The 21,120-nt window shown below is 37.6% G+C and overlaps 1 protein-coding gene across 1 annotated transcript in view; it reads left to right on the top strand.

Moving 5' to 3' along the window:
- The first annotated feature begins 8,069 nt into the window (after nt 1–8,069).
- The window catches only part of prkg2 (protein kinase cGMP-dependent 2), a 41,448-nt gene continuing 28,397 nt past the window's right edge, over nt 8,070–21,120 (top strand). Inside the window, exons 1-3 of the mRNA XM_022208261.2 lie at nt 8,070–8,244; nt 10,173–10,686; nt 16,105–16,271. Of these exons, the coding sequence (XP_022063953.1) occupies nt 10,181–10,686; nt 16,105–16,271 (673 nt within the window). The 5' untranslated portion in view covers nt 8,070–8,244; nt 10,173–10,180. The remainder of the gene's footprint in view (nt 8,245–10,172; nt 10,687–16,104; nt 16,272–21,120) is intronic.

Here is a 21,120-nt window from a genome sequence, read left to right as displayed (position 1 = left end):
AATAAATCAATACTGAATTTTAAATAAATCGTTAAAGTTGGCGGAGCCAGGGGGCGTGGCTATACTTGATAGACAGCAACAGAAGCCTCTGCGGTAAAATGTGGGCGGGATAAGAGAGTCCTCAGCCAATCCTGCCCATAGTTGCTCTCCGGTCCAGTCTGTTTGATGACGCTTTTTACGTCACTGGCTCCAAAAAATCCAAAACGGCGACCAGGAAGTAGCAAAATCTGGGCTTCATTTTTTTTTTTTTTTTTTTTTTTTTTAAAGCTTTATTGAACTTACAAAATCCAAGATCTAAAAGTACATTTCACATTGCCATCATTTTTGTACAAATTTTCTAAGTTCGACATTTACAATGCTTAACAGCTTCAAACATGATTTAACAGCAGGTTCATCAAGACTTTCTAAAAAGTTTCTAGACAATTTCTGCCTGATAGTTGACAGCAGATATACAGCATTGCTAGATTAAAATTGCGAGGGGTTAAGTAAAGGAAAAAAAAGAGAGAAGAGAGAGGGAAAAAAAAAAAAAAAAAAAAAAGGAAAAAAGAAAAAGACAATACACACTAACTCTACAACAATTACAGACAGCACATGATGTAACGCAACGACCTATGCACAAAGACAGCCAATATTCCAGTCTTCATTCATATATATACATGGTATACACCAATACACATATACCCTGTGTAAAGCGAGCCAAACACCTCGACCCCCAACTGGCCAACCCCGGCCGCTAGCGGATGGGAGTGGCCAGTACAGGGTCAAGCGTGGGGTTCCCCACCTTTTTCATAGCAGCTTCAGACTGTTACAGATGGTTAATGTTTTCACAGCCTTCTTATGATTACATAATTTAATGATGGCCAAATAATGTTCAAGTTCCTTTTTAAATACTACAAAACTAGGGGTAGAGTTGGCATATTTCATCTTGTGAATATGAAATTTTGCAAGGAGAATGAGGAGATTAATGATAAAGGGCCCCCTCTGGGATATTTTATCAGTTTGGAAACCAAAAAGAATATATTTAAAGTAAAGGGAGAATGAGGCACTGACTTTTGATGTAATCAAGATATTAACATCATTCCAGAACCGCTTGGTAGCTGGACACGACCAAAAAAGGTGAGCCAGAGTTTCAGGTGAGCCTCTGCAGAAAGCGCACATGGTATCTATGTCTTTTTTAAATCTCACTAAAAAGTGTTTCACTAAGTAAAATCGATGTAATATTCTATATGATATTTCTTTAACTTTATTTGTGAGAAAAAAACGTTGTGGTAAGGTCCAAGTGTATTTCCATTGAACATCTGGTACGGATTTAGCCCAGTGTGCTGGGCTTCATTTTCTCGCCGTTGAAACCAACGGGTGACGTCACGGTTAGTTGACGCCTGGTACAATCACACTCACATTCACACCTACGGACAATTTAGAGTTATCATTAACCTCAGCATATTTTTGGACTGTGGGAGGAAGCCAGAGTGCCTGGAGAAAACCCACACATGCAAACTCCATGCAGAAAGATTCCAGGCCCAGCCTGGGATTTGAACCAGGGATCTTCTTGCTGCAAGGCGAAAGTGCTTACCACTGCTACACTATGCAGCCCAGTCCAAAAAATATGCTGAGGTTAATTAGTTATTCTAAATTGTCCGTAGGTGTGAATGTGAGTGTGACTGTTTGTCTGTATATGTAGCCCTGTGACAGACTGGTGACCTGTCCAGGGTGTCCCCTGCCTTCACCTAAGTCAGCTGGGATAGGCTCCAGCTTCCCCCGTGACCCTTGTGAGGATAAAGCGGTGCATAGAGAATAGATGGATGGATGGACTTTTTCATCTAAATTTCAACACAAATTCAGCTGATCTGAGGTTCAGATAATGTCTGCTGTCTGCTAAACTCATGTCATCTGTTCTACCAGCAAACATGGAGGCAGATTTGATCCTCCTCCTGCTCTCACAGACTATTATTATACCCGCCTTTAGAAACACACAATTGGCCAAACATATTTTGTGTTCCCTGGATTCATTTGTCACTTTCTGGATGCTATAAATAAACTGGGTAAACAGCTGTTCCCGCCTGCTGCTCCTTTCACCTCCAACCATCTGAAAACGGCTAAATTTGGTCTAATTTTGCTGCCAGATTTGGACGTTCCTTCTTCTGGCTGCAGCTCCTCTTTCTATAACAGGGAAAACGGAACCAAAAATCCAATAAGAAGCACTAAATTTAAAAGGATGCTTGTAATATGAGGACGATACGCTGCAGAAATTCATGTTTGAACATAATGTGTGGCTTTTGAGGAGATGAAATGGGCTATATTAAGAAATAATATCCTGTACTTTTAGCAACTAGTTCTCAGCTGTAAATCGTAAAGATCATAGGGTTCTGTATACGAATCAGTCTAAATCAAAATGAGTACTACCCAATACACAGTGAACAACAACAATCTGTACCCTTGATCTGTGGTAAAATAATCTGAAATGTTCTGTGCAGTAACGTCAATTTTAAAATACAATAAAATACAGTAAGTAGCACTCTGTGCATTTAATAGTAAACCTGAGAACAATAATAAACAGTACCAATATTCCATATTCTTAAGTCGTTTAATAGTGCACAGCTCAGTAAACATCATAGTGTTCTGCATAGAAATCACAAGAAGCTGCTCTCAACAATCTTTCACAGATGTTTCGCAGATGTTCTTGTGTTGCAGGTTCATGGTCCAGACGTGGACATCGAGCGATCGGGAGCGATCGGACGCGGAAGAAAGCTGAAAAAGAGAAGGTTGCAGCTGGAAACGTCAACTACTGGAGTCCTCCATGGCACTTGAGTTTAGCGAGTAAGGTAAGAGCAGAAAGGGAGCTGCCACTCAGACACGGTTCTTCCACCCAGAGAGGACCTCTTTCTGCTGCCGCTGCTACACATACTGCCCTAGTTGAGGTTTATATTCCTTTCAACCAGCCCCTCAGGTCTCTCTGAGGATTTTGGATGGAATACTCAGTTAAACCAACATTTTAGGTGCATGTCCAGGGATTTAAGGTGGAATGTTCCTTTAAGGTGGATGTGTGAGGACCTTGTAGGTGGAATATTCCTTTAAACCAACCTAAATTTCATGTTTTGATCATTATCAAGTGAGAAACCTCAATCCAGACTCCTCATAAAGACGTTTGAGATTTATCCTGCTGTTATTTGTTTAGTCCAGACTAAATGACAGAAATCCACAACTGTAATTTTATTTCAGGACTCGGTTATTGAATGTCAGAACAATCCATGTGACTCTAAAAACTCAACAGCTTTACAAACTCTAAGATTAAACTCTACAAGGATCCAAAAGAAGTTGGACTTCTACATGAGAGCTGTAATTATTCTTCATCTAATTCCTGAAAAGTTTGGTGAATAAAAAAGACAAAAACTAATATTTTCAGCTGAACTAAAGACAGACTTTGTGATTTTTCTGCTCACATGTTGTGTTGTTGTAAACTTCCTCTTTCAACCCTCTGGAAACCAGTGTTTGTCCTGTTTTGGTGTTGCTCCTTGGCAACCCTAAACAGCCAGTCGTAATGTTTTTTGAGCAACACACCATACTATGACGTTTTTACAGTGAAGGTTCTACTATGGAACCAGTTTGACATGTTCAGGTGTTCTTTGTGTGAAAAGATTTCAGGTATCAGAAGGTGGTTTTCAACTTTATTTGTTAACTTTCTGCTTCAACTTTAAACGAAATTTCCTTCACTAAGCCAGCCCTCTGGACTTCCAGTAAGCTGTGTTCCTATTGGCTGTCCAGGTGGCTGCTTGGTGTTATCAGGAACACCTGAGCAGCTCAGTGTCTTCCTGCTTTATGTCTGCACTCAAACATTTCCTCTGCTTCTCTTCATTGAACCAGGTTTGGCTCTGTTGCTTTAGTTTGTTCTTTAGGTGTTGGCTTGCAGCTTCCAGCAGTAAAATCCTCTTTAATGTGTTTCTTGGTGTGTTTTAGGGCTTTGTACTGGATAGTTGTCTTGATAAATGTGGTTCTTTAGCCACAGTTAGCACAGGGTGCTAATGTGTGCAGTGATTAGTGGATTTGGTGTAGCTGAGTTGTCTTTATCTTGGCTGTAGTGAGCCTTTAGAGGTTTTTGGTCAGACACATTCTGTATTCTTGTTTGTGAACCAACGTTATTGTCCAGAAGGTAAGAGTTCCTGTCCTGATTCTCTGTTTAAAGAGCTTCTCTGGTAGACTGTAGGAGACTTTAGCGTTTGGGTTGTGCTAGTTTGGTTTTTGTACGGTTTCATTTGGACGACTATCTTGAGGCCCCTCCATGTGCTTTAGTGAGGTTTTCTGGAACAGTTCTACAAAGCAATCTGCCGCAGAAGAGACTTTGAGAGTTTTTAGGAAGTTGTGGAGACCAGACTTTAGAGCAGCACAAACATTTGTCAGCAGTTTGAGCAGGACAAGGTGAGCTTCAGAGTAGAAATGAGAAGGAAACCTTCTTGACCCGTGTGGTGAGGTCCTGTACCAAGAGTTTGAGCAGGTTGTGAAGAGTCTGTAGTTCTTTGGTCTGAAAGCAGCAAAAGAGTCGACTCATTAAAGGAGAAAACGGGAGATATAGGTTTTTCTGTCATTCTGCAGTTTCCTTAGACTGAATATTAAGTTTCTATTTTAAATGATTTACTGTGTGTGTCCAAGAAGACTTCAATAAACTCCCTCCATTCCCTGGACACAACATATTTTATTACCATGTTAATTTTTTTTTTTAAATGTTTGAGTTTTAATCATAGTTTTAGCATAGTTTTTTCTTTATGTAGTTTTGTCATCTGTGTGAAAGGTGCTAAACAAAGTTGAACTAATAAACTGACTAACTCATGATTGTGACAACAGAAGTATTTTTTTTGTGACTTAAGGGTTTGTTTTACTTGAGGTTAAAATCTTGACAGAAAAAAGATTAAAGAAATAAACTACATTAACTATTAGTAATTAAATCAAAGGATAAAAACACTTAATACAATCAAACTTTTAAAATGAAAATTAAACATGAAATACAATTAAATTATATTTAAACACAAAAAATATTTAATTTGATAATTAAGCAGAAGATACAAAACATTTGATTTGATTTCAATATACTAAGAGGAATGGATAAGTTATGAGTCACTGGGAAATGCGCATTATAGAGATTAGAGCAGACCAGCCGTCCAAAACAAGAACTGCCTACACTCTCTCCATCGTGAAATTCCACACCCGGAAGTCGGTAAAGCGACCTGGGATGGAATAAAAACCTCTGATTGGCTGGGCGGGCAAAGCGTCTCTCTGACTGGCCGAAAAGTCTGTCAATCTCAGAGCATAGAATTTATACACAGATCGGGGGCCTCGTTTATAAAACATTGCGTAGGATCCATACTAAAGTTTGCGTACGCCGATAATACGAAATGGGCGTATGCCCCTCGCCCCTGATTTATAAAACTTTGCGTAAGCACAGCTGCATGCAATTTCTTGATAAATCACACACCAGCTGGAAGATTGCACAGGTGGATCCACCTCACATTCCGCCCACAACACACCCACATTTTACCATGAATGGTCAATGCAAAGTAACTCATGAATGTATCTGTATATAAATAAGCTGCTGATCCACAGCATTTCACGCAGCGCCGGCCTGCAGTCTTTTCACTGCTGTGCGTCAGGATGAATGAATCATGTGTTGACCCAGGCCACCCTGCCACTAAATTTGTTATGATCATGTCCAATGTACAAATAATTTGTAAACTGATTGAATGTACATTTTTTTTGGTTCACATAGAGAAATTCATTTTCACTCGGGGGTTGTGGTGTGAAGCATGTGTGCCTGCGTGCCTGTACAGGGCTGATTAATGGTTGGACGCTCATCCCATTCGGCCGCATATGGATAAATAAACAAAATTCTTTACTCTTTTTTTTTGCCTTTTTACTGTGATAGTTGCAGTGAAGAGTGACAGGAAATGGGGAGAAGAGTAGGGGGAAGACATGCATAAAATTGCCGCAGGCAGGAATCGAACCCGTGCCACTGCGTCAGAGACCACCCCTACAAATGGATGAGCCATACAGGCGCCGGGTGATCAGTAAACAAAATTATTTAATAAAGATCACCGCACCGGCCCTTCGGTCAAACGACCGAATGAAATAACGTTCAATCCGCTCCTGTTAATATATGAACATAGTTCTGCAAATACAGTCGTCAGCCGAATGGCGCACTATATGAACATCTACAACAATGAGTGTTTATGATTATCAGGCTCTACAAGTCTAATATGTGATAACAATAAAGGTTTGAGATCAATCTGGTTTCAATTCGCCACTTCATCCTCCGGCACTGCCGTTCCCTCCGTCTCCAAAATGTGCTTAAGCAAGCATCAAAGTTGGCGCACCGGTGCGCACATTCTCACGCCAATTTTTTTTTTAGAAATCACAACGAACACAGCGTACGCCACTTTCTACGCAAAGTTTGTGATTTACGCCCTGTTTTGTGCGTAAAGAAGCATCAAGAATCAAGGTTGGTGCACCGGTGCGCACATTCTCACGCCAAGTTTGTTTTTATAAATCACAACCTTTGCGTAGAAAGTGGCGTACGCCACTTTCTAGCCCTGTTTTATGCGTACGCAAGCTTTATAAATGAGGCCCCGGATCGTTTTGAAGTTTTTTTTTCTTATTATTTTTTTTCTTATTTTTATTTATTTATTTTTTTCGTTTTGTAGTTTTGCACCAAATATCTCAGCGGGACCGGAAGTAAGATTTCTGATTTGCACCTGTAGAAAACAGAGAATGTGTGACTCGTGGGGAGGATTCGAGTGGTTGTAAGCAGCGATTTGTGTTCGTGTGTTAGAGGACTCAGCTATTCTCGTGGTAGATTATTTCACATACTTATTGCACAAGTTCACATTCAGATTTGCACATATTCAAATTCTCACCTCAACTTCACTTCGTACAATACAGGTGCACAAGTATGTTTTGCACTTAGTGTGCTGCAACAATAGGTGCAAAATGTGAGTGTGTCAGTGTTGAAATATGTGACTTGTAGAGAAGGATTTGTGCACCTGTAAATATGATTTGTGCACCTGTAATTACGATTTTGTGAATGTGTGTTTTTGTGTTGTATTTGTGGGAAGAAAAACAAATCGACACAAACAAGAAATTATTTTACAAGTACACAACTCATAGAGTGTGGGAAATCAGATTTGCTGATACACATACAAATTCAATGTACACAACTACAAATTCTTTTGTCACAGGTGCTCAAACATTTTGCACCTGAAATACTTTCATAGTTAAACACCTGCTGATCGTTCAGGAAACACCCATGTCAACTGGGGACAGTCACAACTTAACACAAGCTGCCTGGTTAATAACGAGTCAGAAAACTAATTATTGTCTCACCAACAAATCCCACAACATGAAAGCACGCCCACTGTCGTGTTGTGTGTTAGTCTGTGTGTTCAGTGGAACAGATCCAGAGCAGAAGTTCAGCTTTAATTCGGGTTTGTTCTCAGCAACACTCAGACCCTCAGCAACAGAACATCAGCTGGATCTGATAAAATACATCAGAACAAACTGAGACCACATTATCAAGACTCAGAAATTAAAAAAAATTAAAATAGATAAATAAAATGTGGTGATAAATTGAAATATGTACACACACACACACACACACACACACACACACACACACACACACACACACACACACACACACACACACACACACACACACACACACACACACACACACACACACACACACACACACACACACACACACACACCTATTTTATTCATCTATTTTAATTTTACACACTGCTATTTTATTCATCTATTTTATTTTTTAAAAATGTATAATGTGAAATATGGAAGAAAAAACACCTCAGTGATGAATAGAGTTCCTCCTGTTGGGTTTGAATTTATTTTATTTTTCAAGTAATTAATATAAACTGTTGAATCGTTTCACATTAGGAAGATTTTGTACAGAGATGTTTCCACTTCTGTTGTTTACCGTAAATAAATCCACTCGTTCGGCAAATAAACAAAAAACATTGAGCCTGACGTCACTCACACCTGACATGCCCGGTGCCGCGGCGCGCTCGGGAACGCGCCCGGGCGCCGGAGCAGGACGGGAGAGCGCGAGAGAGAGAGTCGCGGAGGGGAGGAGAGGATGCGCGCTGGCCGTTAATACCGGGTTCACCGACCGTGTGCCGAGGCTCGGATGTCCACAAACAACATTTATTCCTTTTTTTAGCTGCTGGACCGGAAACCGAACAGGTGAGTACCGAGAATCCGCACCGGACCGAGTCAGTCGGTCGACAGCGGAGAATGACGAGGCAGCAGAAGTTGCAGGTGCACGAAGCTCTGAGATGTTAATGAGCTTTCAATTAGTCAGAGAACCTCCAATCAGAAGCATGAGAACAGAGGAAAACTGTGGATTTGTGTTTAATTTTTCTTTAATGAGAAGTTAGAAGGCTGATGTGAGCAGAATGATGGGATGGATCCAGCAGGAATGTCATGAATGAAGTATGTGTGAGTGGGCGACAACAACAACTACAGGATTGTTCTGCCACATTTCTGCCCAGATTCACACTCGGAGCTCAACTTTGTTCTTACAGCTGCTTTGATTCTCTGAGCTCCTCACAGTGACTCCTCATGAAATCCAATACTTCCTGCCTTCTGAATAATAAATGCACAGGACACTGACCATCACACACTGATTCCCTCTTTCTCTGGTTCCTCATGGCGTCAGCTCTTTTGTTTGAAATCCATATCAGTTCATGTAGCGCAGATTCACCACACTGACCACTTTATTAGGTACACCTTGCTAGTAGAAGGTTGGATCTGCTTTTGTCTTCAGAATTTCAACAACATTCCTCAGAGATTTGGTCCACATTGACATGATGGCATCACACAGCTGCTGCAGATTTGTCGGCTGAACATCCATGATGCCAACCTCCCGTTCCACCACATCCCAGAGGTTCTACTGGATGGAGATCTGGTGACTGTGGAGGTCGTTGGAGTACAGAGAACTCATCGTCATGTTCAAGAAACCAGTTTGTGATGATCTGAGCTTTGTGACATGGAGCATTATCCTGCTGGAAGTAGCATCAGAAGATGGTCCACTGTGGTCATAAAGGCATGGAGATGGTTAGCAGCAACACTCAGGAGGCTGTGGAGTTTAAACCAGGATCAGTTGGTACCAAGAAAATATCAGCAGTTTGTGAAACACTCAGACCAACAACCATGCCATGATTAAAGTCACTTAAATCCTCTTTCTTCCTCATTCTGATGCTTTGAACTTCAGCAAGTTGTCTTGACCACGTCAACATGAATAAAGCATTGAGTTGCGGCCATGTGATTGACTGATTAGCTGTTAACAAGCAGTTGAAGTGGTGTACCTAATAAGTGAGTGTATGTCATCTCACAGTGCTTAACATTGTAAGCTACAGACCATAGAGATTATAGACAGAACAGAAAACCCAACAATCTGAAGTTGCCTTTGGATTCCTCCAAAGGAAAACCTCCAGTAGAATCAGATTTAGGGAAGGCAGTCATCTGCCTCGACCAGATGGGTGAGAGTGGAGGGGATTTTAACATAAGTTTTGAAACAAACATTTACATTGTAAATGTTTTACAACTTAACTGTATTTTTTTAACAACTTCATGTTATTTTTTACTGATTTAAAAATCTTTTAGAATTAAATTGGAAAATAACTAGTAAAGTTAGACAAAGTGTAAGTTTGCATGTTAACTAAAAAAAACAAAAGCACATCACAAATCTATTTTTTTAGAAATGGTAATTTGTTCTTTATCATGTTTTGACTGTAAAATTGCATCGATTACTGTATTTAAATCAGCTAAATATAATTTTACAAATATTTGCTGTTATTTTTACCACTTTGCTGCCAGATTGTCAGTGAACTTAACAGATTTGTTTTACAGTGTACACTAAAAAAATCATGTGTCACAGCTTTTAACTGTAATGTTTAAACAATCTAACATTTTGCAGATTTAAAAAAAACTGGATAATAACTAGTACAGTTAGAGAAAGTATCAATTTGCATATTAACTGTTTAAAAAAACCAAAGCACTGGGTTTGTTGAACTGTAAAACTGTTGGGGATTGCAGGAGATCTTACTCTTCTCGGCTTAGATGTTCTGGATTGACCTTTTCAGCAGGTTCTGGTTCTCTCCTGTGCTCAGGTGTGAAGATGGGAAACGGTTCCATGAAATCAAAGCGCTACAAACATGCTGATGGATGTCCCGCTGCTTCCAACGGACGACCCTGCAAAGATCAGGGCCTCAAGAACCTGGACCTGCTGAGGGCCCGGGTGGAGGAGCTGGAGCGAGAAGGCAAGAGGAAGGACGAGGAGCTCAGCGCCAGAGATCAGCAGATCCGAGGCCTCCAGGAGCAGCTGAGCCAGCAGAGCCGGGTCCTGGCCGAGCTGAGCGACGAGCTGCAGAACAAGTGCGTCCAGATCAGCAAGCTGCAGGACGTGGTGAAGAGCGGCGCCTCGGCCGGCTTGGCTTCGAGGCCTCCTTCGGTCAAAGCCAGCGGGAAGAGCAGCCCCAACCTCAGTGTCCGGATCAAGGAAACCATCAACAGGAGGAAAGGAGCCAAAGCCGGAGTGTCGGCAGAACCAACATCCAGAACGTACGACTCCAGCAGCCTCCCCAAGTTCTCCTTCGAGAAGGCTCGAGTATCCAAGGACGCCAGGTGAGACAGGGATAGACCAATTATCTGACTGGTTGATTGTTTTATTGTGGTATTTTTCCGATTATCTTTGTTTTTATTGACTGTCTGTAGTCGTTCTGTGGCCTCAGAAATGTTTTTCAAACTACAAAAACTGAACAAGAAACACAAATCAGGAAGTTAGCTTCTCTCACAGTGGCTAACGCTGTGCTGACGCTAGCGGCTAAGTTAGAAGGCAGTTGGAAGAGTCTCAAAAGCCACAATTATTAATCCTGTAAGATCTGGATCTTAGTGGACAACAAATGTGACAGAACAATGCCATTTTTCCAATTATCTGTACTTTAATTGACCAGTTATTGATTAGTTAAATGTGCTACTTCACCTTTGCTCACAGTGGCTAAGGCTATGCTAATGGCTTGGTTAGACAGCAGCCACAAATTAACCTGAAACAGAGTCTGGAAAACAATAATTAATTGAAGATCTGGATCTGAGTGGACAATAAAAGTGATAAAACAGTGAAATAGTAAGAAAATAGAGATGCAACTGCAGGAAACAAACTGATAAATCTCAGTTGAGAGTGTCCTAATTTAATCACTCCTATTTGACACCTTCAGTCACAGACTCCCTTATTAATTAAGAAGTGTGGTTATGAATGACAGGTTCTCTGCTATCACACACTGTTAAAACATCACCCTTAATATGTATTGGTTCCAAATAAGGGCCTTTCTTGATTACCAATAATTGGTATCGGCCCAAATAAGTCGATCCTGAAGGTGAGAGGTTTGTCTTTTTGAAAGGTTGAAACTATAAAAAAAAAAAAAAAAAAAAAGGCCATAAAAGAGGCAAGACGGCAGGTAAAGGTTCATGATCCCTGCAGGCCTGGTGGAGGAGATTTAAAAGGAAAGCAGCAGCATCAGTGGGCGGGAAGTGGAAGGTGGGCAAAGACTGTAGTGTTAATGACGTGTAAAAAGTCTGTTACAACAAAAACAGCATTATTCAGGTCGAGATCCTTCAGCAGCTGGTCGGGACTTGTAGAATATTTAGGAAAAGACTAAGGAAACTCTTGTACCAGATATTACTCAGAAAGAAACAAAAAACAAATGGCATAACAAGAAATGCAGGGCCTGAGAAGCAAAAAGCAATAAGATAGAAGTATGATACAAAATAACTAAAATGAGACTAGAATACACAAGAAATTTCCCGTTAAGCCCCAAATTAACTAGATTTATTCCAATTGTTTGTCTGACCAGTTGCTTTCTTCTGACTAGAAATTACATAAATATGTCACAAAAGATGCTAAAACACTGTGCTAGAGATGCTAACAAAGAATTTCAACCATCTCGATAACTTTCTCTTAACTTTTTACTAAAAACGCCAAGTCTAAAGTTATTCATGCTTCTTGAAATCGTCACTAACTTCAGAGAAAATGCAGCTTTTAAATGTTTCTCATAAGTTTTACGATGTTCTAGAGGGTTCTAAGATGGTAAACACCAAGAGCAGCTCATGCAGGAGTTCTCTAGTTAGTTGCAAATCACCGCTAAAAACAAAGAGTTTCGTCAACTAAATATTTGGGTCCATCACAGAGAGAAAGTTATGCATTGTAGCTGTTCAGAAGATGGAGAAATAAAACAGAAATGAGTAGAATAGATGTTTATTTTCATTGTTAGACAATGAACAAAAAGACAGCTCTTTGGTTTAGCAACGTACAACAAAAAAAAAGTCATTACACAAAATAAAGTTGCATTGTGTAAGAACAAGATTGCAAAGTCTATAAAGCCATATTCAAGTGTTTTCAAGGTTTAGTAGCCATAATGCAAAGTACAATCAAAGAGTACTCGGAGTTCTACACTGTGAAAGATCTCAAAAAGTGAAATATAAAGCCACAAGTGACACCCGGACTGGGAAGAATGGTAGAAACCAAGAACAATCACAGATCAACACCAAGAGCATTCTTATGAATCTGGGAAATTCTTGTGGAAGCATGTTAATCAGACAGTAAACAAGAAGAACTTAACTCCTCCAAGAAGATGCAGGTGTAAACTTCAAATATCCATATATTTTTGGCCATTTAATACATATTTTCCATTTTAAATGAATGTCAAAGGAGCCTACAGCAGATTTTTTCAGTATTTACTACCTAAAATGATGCAATTATTTCTGCAATAGCTGCTGTTAAGGTCCATTACTGAGAGAAAAGTGCTAAAGGCTAAAAATCTAAGTGGTTTCAAGGTCCAGTGGCCACAGTCCAAAGAATAATCAGAGAGTACAAGTAGTTCTACACTGTGGAAGAGCTCAAAGAACATAATGGGAGGTCAAAAGTGATTCCTGCACTGGAATGAATGGTAGAAACCAAGAAGAATCCTGACTTTGAGAGATTCTAGTCGCAACATCTCAGTCAGACACTGAACAAGACTGAAGGACTCGACTTCTCAGTTTCAGACATACAAGCAAAGGCTCATCTAGACCAAGAAAAAAGCTTCTCGTCTTCAGTTTTGTGGTTGGATGAGATGAAATTGGAGTTTATAGGACAAAGGGACAGAAGCAGCATCCTGACAATCAGGCCTGTTCATGGAAATGTGATGCTTTGGGATGTTTTTCAGTCAATGGGCCAGACAAGTCCTGCCAAACTAAGTCGATGTAGATTCTCAGCCATCCGGGTCTGATAGTTCTGGGACCTTCAGTGAAAAGCAGCCAAAACTCCACTTTTAGGATCTTGAAGCCTCTCATCCAAAACAGAACTGAAGGAGCCTCTTGGATGAGAGGTGAAATGTCTTGAAGAACCTGAAAGATGAGTTCAGTTACTTTCTCCTGAAGCTCCGAGGACTTGTCAAAGTAAACGGCATCATGAGAAAAGACGATGGCATTAAAATTCTAGAGGAAAACTGCAGGTAAAAACTCAGCCTCGGGCAGAAATGGATCCTACAGCGAGGCAATAATCTGAAACATGCAGCCAAAGTGGTGAGGAAAAGTTTAACAGAAAACCATGTGAAGATGTTGGAGTCCAGATCTACGTAGCCAAACAAAGCTAAAGGGCTCCGATTATTAGCTTTTAGGAGCCTTTAAGTGTCATTAATTGTGCTGTGTTTAGTCATGAAGTGAATTTTCAGAGATTTGAATGCATCTAAGTGACTGAAAAGCGGTTTCTGACCAAAAAACATCATCAAGATCGATGCAAAAAAAAAAAAAAAAAAATCACAATTTTCTCCCAAAAAGAGCTTCTGTGCAGCATGCCGCTATTTTTAGACCAGACTAATTGTCGCTGGCGTTCACTGGTTCGGAAATCTGAGACAAAAATCTTCTTATTGGATTATCAGCAGCCCGTGAAAGTTTGCAGGAGATTAGACAGGAAGCAAATACATCATTATCATTATTTAAATCTACCTTACTGGCTGCCCGACGCCTCCTCAGCTGACCTTGGCTCAGATTTTGCAGCTTTTACGGCCTAAAAACACAGAAAACACGACAGAGTGCTGAGACATGAGCTCATTTATCGTGTTGACAATAGAAGAAAGTCTTGTTTTACATTTGTTTTTGATGTAAAATGTGTGATTTGTGCAAACAGCTCTTCATGTAACAGCCTCGTTAGATTCCCCGGCATGAAAGCAAACGAGCCCGACGCTGATTATCAAACCCAAACTAACGGAAATGAAGGTTTTTCTGTTTGGGCTGAAAAACAAAAGTCCCGCCAGTCATCTGCTCTCGCTTTACGAAGCCCAAAGTGGTAATTTATTGCCCCCGATAAGGTGAACAAACGGACCACCCAGCACACGCCTCGTCCTCGTCCACGTCTCGGCCACCAGCTCCCATGATCTACAAGCTTTAAGGCTCTTAACCTCTCAGGTTTTTACGGCTCCCAGAAGGAAGTGATGTCTTCTTTCTGCTGCAGCTGTTAAAATGCACATCTGTAAATTCCTGACAGCTCAATACCGTTTTGTGTTTTTTTTTGTATTGCTTGATTTACGGTCGGAGACGAACCCTGAAGCTGCAAACGGACATCAGTTCACAGGAGACAAAATATTTATCATGAGTTGAGTAATGAGGATGTGGGAGTCCTGGAGATGTTTTATAGCTTAGCTTAAAAAAACATTATGTTTTAACATATCTTATGCTACACATTGTTAAAAAAAATACTTTTACAGTTTTAACTATTTTTTGGAACAATTTGCTGTTATTTTACAGATTTGCTCTGTTGTGTTAAATTGCAGATACTAACTAGTGAAATCTATTGAAACAAAATGTTAAACAAATAAACAAAACAATCAGACAGATTAAACTGTTATTTTTACAGATATTAAAAAAAAGGTGCGGAATTTTTAATTATAATTGTACAGACTTAAAATCACAGAAAAATATTAATTTTCAAGTTCACTAAAATAAAATAAATAAAACAAGAGTTTTGTTCTTTTACAAAGTTTGACCAAAAATTTTTTAGTGTGTATTGAAATCAGCTGAAAATATTTTTTATTTTACAGATGTTTGACATTACTTGAAAGTAAATTATGTACTTTTTAAAACTGAAAATAGCTTGTTAAACTGTTATTTTACAGATTGTTAAAATATACATAATATCTAGCAAAAAAAAAAAAATAATAATCACACAAAAACAGCATTCATTTCCATGTTAACTATAAAAAATAGTTTAGGAAACTAACTAATATCAACGTAAACAATCTGTATTTTCATAAATACATAATTTACAGAGATTGAAAATGAAGAATTGAAAAATGGTAAATAGTTTTTGTTGTTATTTTAGAGATTTTTGTTAAATTGCAGATACAAACTAGTAGAAAATGCTGTGAACATTTACAATAAAATAAACAGACCTTAACTGTAAATAACATCCACATCAAAATTCTGTGTTTTTACATATGCTAATTTAGATAATGTGTGACTATAAAATCACACTGTTAATGCATTTAAATCTACTAAAAATATTATAAAGATATTATTTCACATTATGTTTGCATTTTTCCACAATTTAATATTTATTGTAAATTTAATTTTTTTTCTACAGTAGTTGTGCTTTTTAAAAACAATTATTTCTGCTGGATTTTCACATTTTTTCCCCACAGGATTTTTATTTATTTATTTATTTCGCCAATATTTCAGTTGAAATTGTAAACTTCACGTTGGTTTTCTTTAAAATGCTCAGTTGACAGAATCAAATTATTTAAGTATATTTAACTTAAACCAGTGACATTAAATGAAATAAATATGAAGCCTGAAGAAATTAATTTACTTTCTCTGTCCTCGGTCTGCAAAAATCTCATTTCTCTGCTAATCTTTCACGTTTCTCTGCTTAAAAAAAGCCTGTAAACCGTCTGCTGTAATTCTTCCCGTCACTGGTTTGATCCTGTAACTCCTCTGAAGTCTCTTTTTACCTCCTGATCCTCCAGCAGCAGCAGAACTAACCTCCTAACCTCCACATGTTGCTGTTGACAGCGTGAAGAAGCTGCTGACAGACGCCCTGAACAAGAACCAATACCTGAAGAGGCTGGAGCTGCAGCAGATCAAGGACATGGTGGAGTGCATGTACGAGCGCACGTACCAGCAGGGGGAATACGTCATCAAGCAGGGCGAGCCTGGAAACCATCTGTTCGTCCTGGCAGGTAGGTTCCTGCTGCTTCATCTGCATCTCCTCAGGATGGAGGTGAAGCTGCTTTTAGATCAGTCTGCAGGCAGAAACGCTTCAGTTAGAGGTCATGTGACGCCGAACGGCCAATAGCAAGCAGCCGAGTTCTGACGGTCTGCAGGTGATTCCACTCCACCTGCCAGATGTTAATCAGGAGCTGGAGTTTGGACTGAAAAAATGCAGATTCTTTGCCCAACTTTTAGCCAAATCTCGCTTAAAAAGACACAAGAAGAAGCTCTTAAGAGGATTTAAGCACATTTAGCAGCTTTTCTCCGCTCATCCGTGTCTCTTTTGCCAACATTAGTCCAATTTTTGATCATATCTGGTTTCTTTTAGCATAGTTTTCTTTTCACGTAAAAAAATAGGTTATGAAACATGTAAAGCAGAGAAGTTTTAAAATCTGAACAAATTCATCACTTGCATAAAGAGAATTTCAATCTAATTTCAAACATGCACACACTGCAAGACTGGGAAATAACTCCATTAATTAGCAAATCTCAAAGGCTGCAGTTTAGGATTTATGAGCTTTGGCTCTTAAATAATACATCAAACTCTGTAGTTAATATTTACTTGCATTATTTTAGATTAGATTAACCTTTAATGTCACTGCACAGAGTAGAAGAACTGATTTATATTTACACTGAGGGGAAAAAGTCTTAATTTAAATGTTAATAGTAAAAAAAAAATAAATCTAAACTACTTTCTCCTGCATTTTAAATCAGCTAAATACATTATTTTACAGAAAAAAACTGATGAGAAATGGTTATTTTTCCAGACTCGCCTATAAAAATGATTAATTTATTTGCTAAATTAGTCTGAGAGGAGCTCTGAATCTGGTGTTTAGGAGGGCTGAAATTAGAGTAAATTATCTCAAAACTCCTGAAATTTGAAGCTGATTTAACCCAAGTGTAGAAGCTGAGTGCAGATTTGACCGTCTGGAGGAATCTGTCCGTGTGTCGACCGGTTTAGTCGTAAAACAGCAGAAATCCAGAACTCACATTTCATGATTTTGGCCTTTGTAGACGTTAGTAGTCATGAATGCAGCCAAACGTGATTTACTAATTTTAAATATCACCAGTAAATCAGTGCAGATTTGAGGCTCTGTGTGTTTGTTTTCCTTCTGCTGTTTACAGTGAGGAGCTTTTTCGGCCTCGGTATTTATTTTTAGACGTGGCTACGACTGAAACAGGACAGCTGGAGAGCGGATTTGTTCTGCTGAAGGAAAATTATAGTTTTGTTGTTTGCTTCTCAGACCGGCAGAGAAATCACCTGCTGAGCTCTGCTGGTTTTAGAGACAGCTTTCAGTCTTTTTGCTGTGATTGGCTGCAGCACAGGTGGACGTGGAACCAATCAGAAGCTTCCCTCTTGTTTTACACAGATTTACGGCGTCTGTAAACCTTTGGTAATTAAAACTTCAAAAGAATGATTGTAGGTTTTGATCTCCGTCCGTACAAACTGTAGGCATTCCTCTGGTTTTCTAGCTCTTAGTAAGAAGGAGAAAAATTTAGACTCAGATGTATTCATACAGTAATGATTAACTGCACCATAACCTGCTACGTGTAATTTTTAAAAAATATATTTACACATTATTTTTTTCTATATGATCTCGGAATTCCTATTTTTTTCTTTTTTAAAATTTTTTATTTTCACATTTTTACGTTTATGGATAGAACAGCAGAAAAATATAGAGGAAAAAATAAATCAAAAAAAAGAAAAAAAGGGAAGAAAACAAAGAGGTGTACGGTACATATTACATCACCAGGAATTCCTATTTTTTCACATAAAAAATGACCTTGGTATTAGCCGTTTTTTGAGTTTATATTATTCATCATTTATTATCATAAATTCTCTCAGTATTTGGTTGTTTTTGGGTTTATATATTCATCATTTATTATCATAAATTCTGTCAGTATTTGGTTGTTTTTGGGTTTATATATTCATCATTTATTATCATAAATTCTCTCAGCATTTGGTTGTTTTTGGGTTTATATATTCATCATTTATTATCATAAATTCTGTCAGTATTTGTTTGTTTTTGGGTTTATATATTCATCATTTATTATCATAAATTCTCTCAGCATTTGGTTGTTTTTGGGTTTATATATTCATCATTTATTATCATAAATTCTCTCAGCATTTGGTTGTTTTTGGGTTTATATATTCATCGTTTATTATCATAAATTCTGTCAGCATTTGGTTGTTTTTGGGTTTATATATTCATCGTTTATTATCATAAATTCTCTCAGCATTTGGTTGTTTTTGGGTTTATATATTCATCGTTTATTATCATAAATTCTCTCAGCATTTGGTTGTTTTTGGGTTTATATATTCATCATTTATCATCATAAATTCTCTCAGTATTTGGTTGTTTTTGTGTTTATATATTCATCATTTATTATCATAAATTCTCTCAGCATTTGGTTGTTTTTGGGTTTATATATTCATCATTTATCATCATAAATTCTGTCAGTATTTGGTTGTTTTTGGGTTTATATATTCATCATTTATCATCATAAATTCTGTCAGTATTTGGTTGTTTTTGGGTTTATATATTCATCATTTATCATCATAAATTCTGTCAGTATTTGGTTGTTTTTGGGTTTATATATTCATCATTTATCATCATAAATTCTCTCAGTATTTGGTTGTTTTTGGGTTTATATATTCATCGTTTATTATCATAAATTCTGTCAGTATTTGGTTGTTTTTGGGTTTATATATTCATCATTTATCATCATAAATTCTCTCAGTATTTGGTTGTTTTTGGGTTTATATATTCATCATTTATCATCATAAATTCTGTCAGTATTTGGTTGTTTTTGGGTTTATATATTCATCATTTATCATCATAAATTCTCTCAGTATTTGGTTGTTTTTGGGTTTATATATTCATCATTTATCATCATAAATTCTCTCAGTATTTGGTTGTTTTTGGGTTTATATATTCATCGTTTATTATCATAAATTCTGTCAGTATTTGGTTGTTTTTGGGTTTATATATTCATCATTTATCATCATAAATTCTCTCAGTATTTGGTTGTTTTTGGGTTTATATATTCATCATTTATCATCATAAATTCTGTCAGTATTTGGTTGTTTTTGGGTTTATATATTCATCATTTATCATCATAAATTCTCTCAGTATTTGGTTGTTTTTGGGTTTATATATTCATCATTTATCATCATAAATTCTCTCAGTATTTGGTTGTTTTTGGGTTTATATATTCATCGTTTATTATCATAAATTCTGTCAGTATTTGGTTGTTTTTGGGTTTATATATTCATCATTTATCATCATAAATTCTGTCAGTATTTGGTTGTTTTTGGGTTTATATATTCATCATTTATTATCATAAATTCTGTCAGTATTTGGTTGTTTTTGGGTTTATACATCATTTATCATCATAAATTCTCTCAGTATTTGGTTGTTTTTGGGTTTATATATTCATCATTTATCATCATAAATTCTGTCAGTATTTGGTTGTTTTTGGGTTTATATATTCATCATTTTTCAAAATAAATTTCCTCAGTATTTGACCATTTGTAATTGATTCTAATAAATGATCTCAGTGTTTGGTTGTTTTTATTTAATTCTAATAATTTACCTCAGTAATTGTCTGCTTTCTGGTTTAAATTCTGGCCTTTTCCAAACTTCACTGGCCGTTCTCTCGAGGTAACCAAGCAACTGAGTGTTTTCAGTGTTTTAGTGACCACACGGCCTCTGAACAATAGCTGCTCGTCTGCCAGTGAGCCTGGAGCTGATATTTGACATTCACAGATAAAATGTGCTAGTATTTGTTCTGTTCTGTGGTGTTGCAGTCATTTCTCACCCTGGACATGCAAATGCAGCAGAACGGAGCCGATCTGCCCAAATACGACCAGTAAAAGTCAGAAATGACTCGGTTTATTAAGGATAAAACACACTGTTAACGATGACGTAGCTGTGAATCTGAGACATTCTTCACCACCGCAGCTGAATCCTAAACAGCTCGTTTGTGTTCTGAAGTGACTAAAACTGCTCAGGATTGATGATTATTAACTAATCGTGCTCTTAAACACGTCAGGGACCTCCGATTATAATCTCATTAATAAAGTTTTTAGTAATAAATCATGCTGGAAATGGTGTTTTATTCTATTTTAGGGTCACTGGTTATCAAGAGCTTTAAAAAAATTGTTATATTTTGTGGGTACAGATAGTAGCAGGGAGGAGAAGGAGAATTTCTGTTGTTTGACTCAGAAAAAGGTTTTAGAAATGTATTAGATGCATCATTTCCCTTTTTTAACCACAGGTGGCACCAAGGATATACACTGAATATACATTTTATGATATTTTTAGAATTAATGCTGCAAAAAGGCACGTAAAACTGTAAAATTACAGGAAAAACCTGGAAATTAAAGCTAATGATGTGTCACTGCTGAGTCTCTATACACCTGCTGGTTTACAGGTATTTTTTCAGGCTCTATTCATATCTAATAACTGTATAATTCCTGCAAAACATTGCAAAAAAATAGACCACCCCAGGAAAAAAAACAAACAAAAATGTAATAAAAATATATACATTTGTTACGTGCAACATGTCTATTTCTACGGAGGAAAAAGGTACTTAGAACTGTAAAAATGTAAGAAATACCTGGAAATTAAACCTGAAGATATGATTCTATGGTTAAAAAAAAAGAAAAGAAAAAGAGTTGGACCCAAGAAAACAAACAAACAAATCTTTTATTATCAAAAATACAAAATTTATAAAACTTTTTATACGTTTTTACATTAAAAGCAAACAGTGGAGCCAAAAAAACAGTTCAAAACTCAACAAAAAGCAAAAAAC

This window comes from Acanthochromis polyacanthus, chromosome 7 (genome assembly GCF_021347895.1).
Source record: "Acanthochromis polyacanthus isolate Apoly-LR-REF ecotype Palm Island chromosome 7, KAUST_Apoly_ChrSc, whole genome shotgun sequence".
Classification (NCBI taxonomy): domain Eukaryota; kingdom Metazoa; phylum Chordata; class Actinopteri; family Pomacentridae; genus Acanthochromis; species Acanthochromis polyacanthus.
The sequence above is the reverse complement of the archived record's forward strand: the minus strand, read 5'-3'. Positions and strand labels throughout refer to the sequence as shown.